The sequence below is a fragment of the Bubalus kerabau genome, chromosome 1 (assembly GCF_029407905.1).
Source record: "Bubalus kerabau isolate K-KA32 ecotype Philippines breed swamp buffalo chromosome 1, PCC_UOA_SB_1v2, whole genome shotgun sequence".
Taxonomy (NCBI): domain Eukaryota; kingdom Metazoa; phylum Chordata; class Mammalia; order Artiodactyla; family Bovidae; genus Bubalus; species Bubalus kerabau.
In genome coordinates, this window is record NC_073624.1 from 16,391,393 (window position 1) to 16,401,979 (window position 10,587).

Here is a 10,587-nt window from a genome sequence, read left to right on the forward strand (position 1 = left end):
CCAAGCGGGGCCAGGCCAGGCCAGCTCCTCTGGCAGCAGAGCCTGGGCAGGTGACGGGCGGGTGTCGCAGCTGAGGGAGCCAGAGGCGCCTGGGGACCAGAGCTGGAAGCTTAAAGTCAGAGCCCAAGTAAGAGGGGCTGGCCTGGCTCTGCCTTCTGGGGCTGGGGGCTGCGGGGGGTGCGGGGGAGGCCCGGGACTCCAGATGTGGAGGGGCTGGCAGGGGAGGCGGTGCAGACCACCCAGTCCTGGCCCGATGTGGGGAGGGGGCTCCAGCCCCCCATGAGGAGTCTGGTGTGGACACAAGGAACACAAATGTGGCCTGGTGCGGGTCCCCCTACACACACCCCGTGTCCCCGGCAGGAGACTAAGGAGCCACCCCTCAAGCTGTCCGCCATGGGGGAGATGGAACAGTTGCGGCAGGAAGCGGAGCAGCTCAAGAAGCAGATCGCAGTAACCCCAGAACCCTCCATCCCACCAGGGGACATGGGAAAACCAGGAACCGAGTGTGGCTCCCGGGGGAAGGGCTGGCTTCACCCTGACCAACATCTCAGAGATCCCTGACCTGGAAGTGGCCAGAGACTTCCTGAACTTGGAGCTCAGATTTGAGATGTGCCCCCCACCCCTCAAAACCCTAGAGCCCCAAACCCACCCACCTAGACACCCGCGCACACACCCTGCCCCTACCCACGCCCATGTCTGCTTCCCCCCCAGGATGCCAGGAAAGCCTGTGCCGACACTACCCTGGCAGAGGTGAGCCCCCGCCACCGCCCGACAGGGCCAGAAGGGAGGGATGGAAGGGAGGGGATGGCGTGGGAGCCCCCTGACCAGCCACAGCTTGGCGTCCAAGCTCCAGTACAGTGCGTCCTTGGAACAAGGAATGACATGAATTAATTCATTCAACATTTTGTGAGGTCTGCTATGGGCCAGGCACCGAGTCGGAGACCAGGGAGGCAGACGCTGTCCTCATCCACAAAACAAGAGCGCCAACCCCTCCTGGCTGGCTGGCCAGGATGAAGAGGACTAGGGCTCTTAAACCAGAAGCCCTTGGAGACTAGTTGTTGTTGTTTAGTCGCTCAGTCCTGTCTGACTTTTTTGAGACCCTGTGGATTGTAGCCAGCAAGGCTCCTCTGTCCATGGCACTCTTCAGGCAAGAATACTGCCATTTCCTTCTCCAGGGGAATCTTCCCAATCCAGGGATTGAACCTGCATCTCCTGTGTGTGCAGGTGGATTCTTTACCACTGAGAAAAGCCCAGACAAGACTCTTAATTACGAGCTGACTGATAGTGCACTTTTTCAGTCCTGGATGCATTTTCCCCCCACATTTTGACATCCTGGAAATTGAGATGCACCCAACAATGATCCTTACAGTTATAATTGGTAGCACTTTTTCTTTCTTAGTGATCCATAAAAGAATGGTGCTTCTTGGAGCTGGTGCCATCTTAGATTGAATTAAATGTTAACAATAAGGGTAAACATTTACTGAACATGAGCCAGGCACTGGGCTAAGTTGCTTAAATACATAATTTCATTTAATTTTCCTGATAACTCTATAAGTCTGGTGCTAAAAACTTGCTTCATTTTACAGATGGAAAAGGGGGCTCAGAGAGGTTAAGTAACTTGCCTGAGATAACAAAGCAAATAAATGGCAAGTCAGGTCTTTTGACTCTGGAGCCCCAGTCTAACGTCTAGAAGGTCAAAGGAGCCTCAGGGGCATAGGACCCCAAGTTTCAGGAGGGTGCAGTTCAGTGCCATGGTGCTGCTCTGGATACCACTTAGCGCTGGCCGAGCAGCAGCCGTGGGTGAGGGCAGGCTCCTAGCGGCTGGGTTTGACCAAACGTGTGCATATCATCCCAAGTCCATATATGGTGGACTCACATTGGCAGCGTGAATTGGTCAAGGTGGGGGTGTTTACATGATGGACCCCCCCTTCCCCTTCACCTCCACCCAGGAGAGGTGGTGGTTAAACCCTTAGCCACACACCCTGGCCTTGCCCATGTCTGTCTCTACACCCGTCTAAGCCATGCCTACGCAGGGCTGACTTCTCAGCCCTCAGTCGGGCTGGAGGCCCAACTTCGAGCTGGGCATGGAACAGAAGCTCACACACAATCCTGGCTCAGATGCTGATGTGTAAGCATGCACCCTGCTCACCCTGATTTCTTTATTTTTATCTGTGCTGTGTGGCGTGTAGGATCCTAGTTCCCCAACCAGGGATTGAACCCATGGTGCCTGCATTTGGAGCACAGAGTCCTAACCACGCACAGGGAGGTCCACTCCCCCTGACTTCTGACACCCCCTTTCAGCTTCCCTGGTGGCTCAGATGGTAAAGAATCTACCTGCAATGCAGGAGATGTGGATTCAGTTCCTGTGTGGGGAAGATCCCCCGGAGAAGGGAATGGCAACCCACTCCAGTATTCTTGCCTGGAGAATTCCATGGACAGAGGAGCATGGCGGGCTACAGTCCATGGGGTCACAAACAGTTGGACACAACTGAGCAACTGAGCTAACTAACTTCCTGCAGCTGGTGTCTGGCCTCGAAGTCGTGGGACGCGTGCAGATGCGGACACGGCGGACCTTAAGGGGACACCTGGCCAAGATCTACGCCATGCACTGGGCCACCGACTCTAAGTGAGGCTTAAGAGGCCTGGGCCGGGGGGTGGGGCGGTGCAGTTAGGGGGAGACAGGCAGGAAAGGAGGGTTGGGAGACACGTGTGTCTCTCCTCTGCCCAGGCTGTTAGTAAGCGCTTCGCAAGATGGGAAGCTGATTGTGTGGGACACATACACCACCAACAAGGTACCAGGCCAGCCCACGGCCCCGCTGTCACCCGCCTTCCTGGGGGCATCCCACGCCCTTCCTGTGCCCCCCACCTGGGAGCTCAGCCCAGGCCCCTGCCACCCCACCCCTGCAGGTCCACGCCATCCCGCTGCGCTCCTCCTGGGTCATGACCTGTGCCTACGCCCCGTCAGGGAACTTCGTGGCCTGTGGGGGGCTGGACAACATGTGTTCCATCTACAGCCTCAAATCCCGGGAGGGCAACGTCAAGGTCAGCCGGGAGCTGTCGGCTCACACAGGTGAGTGAGAGGCCAAGGGTATCTGCAGGTTGTACCCGGCAGCCAGGGCCCTGTCGTAACCGCCTCCACCCCCCGAACCAGGTTATCTCTCCTGCTGCCGTTTCCTGGACGACAACAACATCGTGACCAGCTCCGGGGACACCACGTGGTGAGGCACCCGTGGGTGCGTCCGTGGGTGCAATGGCTGGGGAGGCACCTCTGTGCCGGCCTCGCTGGGTGACAGCGTGTCCCCCCACCCTGCAGTGCCCTGTGGGACATCGAGACTGGGCAGCAGAAGACTGTGTTTGTGGGGCACACGGGGGACTGCATGAGCCTGGCCGTGTCCCCTGACTTCAGACTCTTCATCTCGGGGGCCTGCGATGCCAGCGCCAAGCTCTGGGACGTGCGGGAGGGGACCTGCCGGCAGACTTTCACCGGCCACGAATCGGACATCAATGCTATCTGCGTGAGCCCCCCCTGTGCTTCAGTGCCCTGCGGGGACCACCTCCCCACCCCACCCCCAACTCAGCCTTCATCCCCTCCCACGGCCCCCTGCCCCTTTCGTTCTGACTTTTCACTTTAAAATAATTTCACCCACAGAAAAGTTGCAAGAATAACAGAAACAGTTCCCGTCTGCCCTTCACCCATAGTCACTGTCACCTTTTTGCCACATATGCTTTTTGGTTCCCTCTCTGTAGAGGGAGGGAGGGAGGGATGGACAGACACACAGACACACACCCATCTTAATGTAGGTATAGATACTCTTGGTTATTAATTTTTTCCCTGGGTTCTTTGACAATAAGTTGCAGACCTCACGCTCCTTTAGCCCTTGAATACTTCAGTGTATTGGAGAAGGAAGTGGCAACCCACTCCAGTATTCTTGCCTGGAGAATCCCATGGACAGAGGAGCCTGGTGGGCTATGGTCCCTTGGGTCGCAAAGTTGGACACTACTGAAGTGACTTAGCACATACACACTTCAATATATACTTCCTAAAATCAAGGCCATTCTCTTCCATAGTCATAGTCTAATTCTTTTTTTTTTTAATTTTTATAAATTTCTATTATTATGTTGTGATTTTTATTTTTATTTTATTGCTGCATGACTTGCAGGATCTTAGTTCCCCCATGCCCCCTGCAGTGGAAGACCAGAGTCCTAACGCCCAGACCACTAGGGAATTCCTGGCAGTCTAATTCTCAAAATCAGGAAGTTTAAATTGATGCAATACTAGTCTACAGTCTGTATTCCAATTTCACCAGTTATCTCCAAAATAGCAATGTTTTCTCTGTCCACGAACATGCATCGCGTTTCCTTGCCTTGTCTTTTCAGTTTCTTTTAAACTGGAAACCTTTTTTGCCCTTTTCCTGTCTTTGGTGACATTGACACTTTGGACGAGTACAGGCCAGTTTTCTGTAGACTTTCCCTCCGTCGGGTTATGGGACGTTTCCTGAGCATGAGATTCAGGATATGCTTGTGTACTTGGCCCTGTGCTGACACTGATCCAGGGCCTGGAGATGCTGGCGTCTGGGACAGCCTCCACCCTTCTGACCATGTGACTGTGGGCACGCTGCCCACCCACCCTCAGCCCCGTGCTGTTCCCTGCCGTGTGGAGCCAGCGAGGGTGTAGGGAGCCCGGCTGCAGCTGGCAGGCCACAGAAGGGATGGTGCAGGAGCCAGAGAGGCTGAGGGAACTGGCCTGGAGCAGGGAGAGGGCAGGAGAGGTCGAGTGCTGCCCAGGTCTGAGTCCTGACCCTCACCAACCCCCACCCCGACCCCGGCCACCTGTATCTGCAGTTCTTCCCCAACGGAGAGGCCATCTGCACGGGCTCAGATGATGCCTCCTGCCGCCTGTTTGACTTGCGGGCCGACCAGGAGCTGACCACCTATGCCCACGAGAGCATCATCTGCGGCATCACGTCTGTGGCCTTCTCGCTCAGCGGCCGCCTGCTCTTCGCAGGCTACGACGACTTCAACTGCAACGTGTGGGACTCCATGAAGTGCGAGCGCGTGGGTAAGAGCCTGCCCGCCATGGCCACCTGGGCTCCCCTGTGGGCACCCTCTCACTGCTGCTCCCTCATTACTGGCTGACTCTGAGCTCTGCCTCTAGAGCCAGTCCCTTTGGTTCCCAGTCCGGAACCATCTCCTCTCAAAGCGAAGTTGCTCTAAGCGGCCTTTTGCCATGGCTCACTGCTGCAGCTGCTCCCCGCCAGAGGAGCTCCTTCCGGTCACCCCCAGACCTGTAGACCTGGACCGTCCAGTCAGGGCTGGGTTTCAGGGGCCTCCACGGAAGGGAAGGGCCACCTTGGGGATTTTGCAGTGACAAGAATCCAGGGGATGGGATGTGACTTGAGGGCCCTGACCCCAACCTGGGTGCTTCTTTGGGACTGGCCTGGTCTGAAGTTGAATCAGATAGTGTGGCTTCCTCTCATGGGAGAGGCTGGGTGCCCAGGGAAGAGAACACTGGCCAGAGTCAGGATCCAGACCTTAATTCCACTGCTTACTGTCCAAGTGCCCTTGGCCGAGTCACTTGTCTCAGGGCCTCAGTCTCCATTTGGAAGCCCTCCTCCCCCGTTTTCCGGGTCAAGGTGCCCTTGCTTTTCTCTTAGCAGCTGACACATGTCTAACCCTCCTGTCCCTCACCCACCCCAGATCCTGGAGGGGAGATTGGCCTCCAGGGAAATCCCACCCCTTAGGACTAATCCGCTTTCCTCATTTAGTCAGATGCCCCGCCCCCCTAACCTCTAACCCCGGCTCCGTAACACCCGCCAGGCTGACTCCTCTCCCTTTTTCTTAAGGCATCCTTTCTGGCCACGACAACAGGGTCAGCTGCCTGGGGGTCACAGCTGATGGGATGGCTGTGGCCACCGGTTCCTGGGACAGCTTCCTCAAAATCTGGAACTGAGGAGGCTGGACGAGGGGATGTAAAAGGCCACGAAGACACTCACTCAGCTGCCCCTCTCCTGCCCAGTTTAAGGTTTCTTTGAGCTTTTCTCTTCTACACCCCAGCTTTCCCCCTTTGAGGGCAGTGGGGAGTATGGGGAGCATGCCTTTGGGAGGCAGCATCAGGGACTCATTATGGGCGGGGAACTGCCCCATCTCCTCCCAGGCCTCCCCTCTCCATGGTTCTGACAGCTTCTCCCTTCGTGAGCAAGGACAATGGACCCCCACCCCTCCCTAACCCTAACTTGGCAGGCCTAGCAGGCTTCGTGTCTGAGGCCACAGGCCCTAGGATTCCTCCCCCAGAGCTACCACCTTCGTCTAGACCTGGTTGGCACAGGGTGCTCGGCCCCGTGACTGGCTCTGACACAACTAGGGTCCTGGCCCCCATGCTTTCTCCTTTGTCTGCCTTCTTGCCTCTCCTCAAGCACCTGCAATAAAGTGTAGCGCCTTGTATGTGTGTGATGTTTGTCTCCCACCCTCTCCTCTTCCGGAAAGACACAGGTCCCACTTAAGTAATGCAGTATTACAAGTGTGGTGATAGAGGTTGGGTACCAGATAGCTGCAGGCAGAAGGGAGAGTGGAGGCAGAAATTCAGGCCTCAGGGCCAAGGCCTGAGATGGGTCAGGAGGAGAAGGTGGCTGGGGTAGAGTGGGATCTGCAGTGGGATCTGCACGACAGCTCAACACCGCCTTTGGTGGGTACAAGTGTGTTTGCACAGAAAGGTTATGTTGAGAAGGAATCAGATTACCAAAGGTCTATAGAGAGCTATAGGCAATGGGGAACAACTCAAGAGTTTCGAGCAGAGTAGTAATAATCAGTGATGCTTCTTGGGAACATCGCCCTCATAGCAGTGCAGGGGGGATGAAATGGGGGCAGGGGGAGCCCCGAGGGAATGGAGGTAAACAAGGTAGGAGGCAGGTGGCAAGACATGCAGGAGTGGCGGGACAGAGTGGGGAGGGAAGGGACGGGAAAGAGAGGAAGATATGGAATGACCAGGAGGAAGTGACCCAGGGCTAGGATATGGGATATTCGGAGGGGAAGATTTGAGATGATGGCCAAGGTTAGGGCTTGACAACTGGGTGGAGAGTGCTGTCATTCACCCGGTGAGGGGAGGAGGAGTAACTCTGGGGGAAGAGCACACATTCAGCTTCAGACAAGTTGACTCTGAAGTGCCTCTGGGGCAGCCGGATGAAGGTGAGGGTTAGGTACAGAGGCCTGGGTGTTACCAGAAATTGGATGACGGACAGTTGAAGCCCCAGAAGTGGGGGGAAGGGGTGGTGGTGGGATGAATTGGGAGATTGGGATTGACATATATACACTACTGTGTATAGGATCAAACCAGTCAATCCTAAAGGAAATCAACCCTGAATATTCGTTGAAAGGACTGATGCTGAAGTTGAAGCTCCAATACTTTGGCCACCTGATGTGAAGAGCTGACTTACTTTCCCTGATGCTGGGAAAGATTGAAGGTAGGAGGAAAAGGGAACGACAGAGGATGAGATGGTAGAATGGCATCACCGACTCAATGGACATGAGTTTGAGCAAACTCCAGTAAACAGTAAAGGACAGGGAAGCCTGGAGTGCTGCAGTCCATGGGATCACAAAGAGTCAGACTTGAGTTAGCGACTGAACAACAGCAACAACAGCAGTGTTAAAATGGATAACTAATGAGAACCTACTGTATAGCACAGGGAACTCCACTCAGTGCTCTGTGGTGACTTAAATTGTAAGAAAATCCAAGGAAGAAGGGATATATGTATATGTATGGCTGATTCACTTTGTTGTACAGCAGAAACTGACACAGCAGTGTAAAGCAACTACACTCCAATTTTAAAAAAAGGGCCCCAGAAGTAAACATCCAGGGACAGCCAGAGGAAAGGGCCAAGGTCAGCACCCTGGGGAACTCTGGGATTTAGGGGAGGTGTGTAGATGAGGCTTGGAGGTGCCAGCATGGGGACAGTTAGGCCAGGGAACACAAGCCCCCTCCAGGCTTTCTGCAGACAGGAGACCCAGTGCACAGTTTAGGTATAACACTTAAAAATATAACTTAAAATCACTTGCTTTAATACACAGAAATACATCAGACACAAAGAAAACCAACGAAGCTCTGAGTCCCAGGCTTGGCAGTTTAGGGGGAGTTAAGAGAACGAACCTTTCCAGTCTCCCAGGGCAAGAAGGGGTGGGAGGACCCAGAACACGGCCAGGCCCTTGGGGAGTCTGGTGCTGGAGCCAGGCACGGTCTAGTTCTCCACCAAAGGGAAGTGCCGGTTTTCCTTGTCATGACCCTGGCCTTGCTCCCATGCTCGTCCTCCAGTTTTCAGAAGTTGTCCAGTTCCCAGAACGGCCCCTTCCTTTAGTTCCCTAAAGTTTTCACTCAGGGAAGGCTGCTTACCCTGCAAAAGGCATAGGGCAAGGTGAGGGAGGGCAGGAGGCTGTTCATGGAGAGAAGACTGGGTGGGGAAAAGGCCCCCATCATTACTCTGGATTTCCTAGTAACAGCTTTCACCCGCTCACCCTTTACCTGTCGTGGGCTCAGAGCCCTGGGGGAGTTGTCATCCTGCAGGACGGTGAGAGGAGACCTCCCTGGCACTTTGCTGTTTGCTTTCCGCCTGCTGCGCTTAGAACCTGTGCAGGAGACATAAGAGACACGGGTTTGGTCCCTGGGTCGGGACGATCCCTTGGAGGAGGGCATGACAACCCACTCCAGTATCTTGCCTGGAGAATCCCATGGACAGAGGAGCCTAGCAGGCTACAGTCCACAGGGTTGAAAAGAGTCAGACACAACATAAGTGAATTAACACACACACACATACACACACAGGCACACACACATAGAACCTCAAGTGAGTAAGGAATTAAAACAAGCAGCCAAGGTTAGGGGCTTTCAGGTTATTCCTCCTCCGTCCATCTGTGGATGTTATCCCAGAGTGCTCTTCCCCATCCTGTGCCCTTAGATTCTGTACCTGAAGATAGAGGAGTCTCGGGGTCTCGCAAGGGCTTGTCTGAGACCTGGCTGGTCACAGGCGTTTCTGAGGCATGTCCTGTTTTCTCCTTGGCAAACACCTGCTCGGCAGGGAGCTCAGTCTGGCTCCCAGGAGGCACCTGGTCTTCAACGGAAACCTGGGTGCCCAGAGGCAAGTCCAGTCGAGGAGATGAAGTTGTCTCTAGGGGCAGAATAGCTTCGGGGGGAAGGCTTAATTTGGGGTCTTCGGTCTCAAATACATCATTCAGTTGTTTCACCAGTGGACTTGGGGGATCTGGGGAGGGGAGAAGTGACATGAGATAGTGACCATCTGTCACAAGTCATTCAGCAAGGAGGAAGGGATACATGGGCCTTAGGATTCGCGCCCTGGTCAGTGAGGGATTGGGAGAAGAGAAGTCATTGAGAGACAGCAAAGTGTTGAGAAAAGAAAGACATGGGTTCAAAGCAGGAGGATGACAGCATTGGGCCCAACACTTACCTCCGCTCGTCTTCATAGGTGTCCGTGCAATGCCAAGGGTAGGGGAGCGGGGATCTGAGTCCTGGACCAGCTTAGGTCCCTCCACCTGCTCCCCTGCTGGCAGGCTTGGCTGTGGGGAGCTCTCTACCTGTCAGGACCAAAGGCTAGAACGAGTCTGGGCCCTCAAATCTCCCCTCCCAGGTCTGTAGCCTTAGATCCATACTGCAGACGGGAATTGCAAAGGCCCTCAGATATTCAGCCTACTTTACCGGGATTGAGAATATGGAAAATAAGGCCTCAAAGGCGAGGGGTACTGGGGAAAGGGAGAGTTCTCTTAGATTAGGACTCTCTTAGGGACTCCGAAACTGAGACAGATTCGCTGCCTCCTCCATGCCACCCCTGTGTACCTGGATGGGAGTGCGCAGGATGCCGGCGCTGGGTGAACGGGGGTCCGCCACTCGAGCCAGAAGCTTGTTGTGCGGCGGAGGCCGCGCTGGAGTGACTGGGACGCTCTTAGCTGAGCCCATTGTAACCAGCAGAAATAGGATGGGGCAGGGCCCGGCCCAGGAGAGGAGGGTATGCCTGCAAGAAATGACTCAGGTCTCAGCCCTTACGGCGACCACGTTCGACCTTTGACTCCAGACCACCCCATCTCCCCCCGTTCCCCACTGAGAAACGGCCTGGCCGCCGGGCCAGAGGTCTCTGCGGGGATGATGACTAATACAGTAGACAAGGCAACTCCTTCAGGGCCTGCTGGGCCCTCTAAATTATTCACTAATTTATTCAAATCCCTTACCGGGCCCCAATTTCACCTCTGGGTTCCAAGTGGCTCAATCCTTAACTCCCGAAGCTGAGTTTCAAACTTCCCGCCACGCCCCTGCCCGGACCCTATTGGCTGAATCGATGCCGGCTCCTATAGGCCGTCCCTGTGAGTCCCGCCTCCAGTGAAGGAAGCCATTGGGCTGCCTGAACGTCTATCATGGGTCCGTGGGGCCAATAGGCAGCGGCTTGACTCGCCGGGGTGACGCCTCCTTGCTAAGGGGACTTTTGTTCCGTACCCGGTTGCCGGTTGTGAGATTTTGCGGGATGCTAATCTTCGCGTAAGAGACCTTCGGTTTCAAAATGAAGTGATTTTATTAAAAAATAGAATCATGAGTTA

At 55.0% G+C, this 10,587-nt stretch overlaps 2 protein-coding genes across 3 annotated transcripts; one reads left to right on the plus strand and one right to left on the minus strand.

Annotated features, from left to right (window-relative positions):
- The first annotated feature begins 17 nt into the window (after positions 1–17).
- GNB3 (G protein subunit beta 3) lies at positions 18–6,441 on the plus strand. The gene is made up of 10 exons (XM_055569342.1): positions 18–127; positions 361–450; positions 712–750; positions 2,520–2,626; positions 2,729–2,792; positions 2,908–3,070; positions 3,152–3,218; positions 3,314–3,515; positions 4,843–5,059; positions 5,844–6,441. Exons 2-10 carry the CDS (start codon positions 394–396, stop codon positions 5,948–5,950), a joined length of 1,023 nt encoding a protein of 340 aa, XP_055425317.1. The 5' UTR covers positions 18–127; positions 361–393; the 3' UTR covers positions 5,951–6,441.
- A 1,590-nt stretch (positions 6,442–8,031) lies between these two features.
- On the minus strand, positions 8,032–10,367 carry CDCA3 (cell division cycle associated 3). Of its 2 annotated transcripts, none has more exons than XM_055569349.1 (6): positions 10,225–10,367; positions 9,836–10,010; positions 9,450–9,576; positions 8,952–9,245; positions 8,510–8,613; positions 8,032–8,381 (listed from the first exon to the last, which is right to left on the minus strand). In XM_055569349.1, the coding sequence occupies exons 2-6, from the start codon at positions 9,953–9,955 to the stop codon at positions 8,229–8,231; spliced, it is 798 nt and encodes a 265-aa protein (XP_055425324.1). In that variant the 5' UTR covers positions 9,956–10,010; positions 10,225–10,367; the 3' UTR covers positions 8,032–8,228. The 2 variants fall into 2 exon arrangements, with proteins under 2 accessions (XP_055425324.1, XP_055425325.1); XM_055569350.1 differs by having other exon boundaries at positions 10,241–10,363.
- Positions 10,368–10,587: the final 220 nt, after the last annotated feature.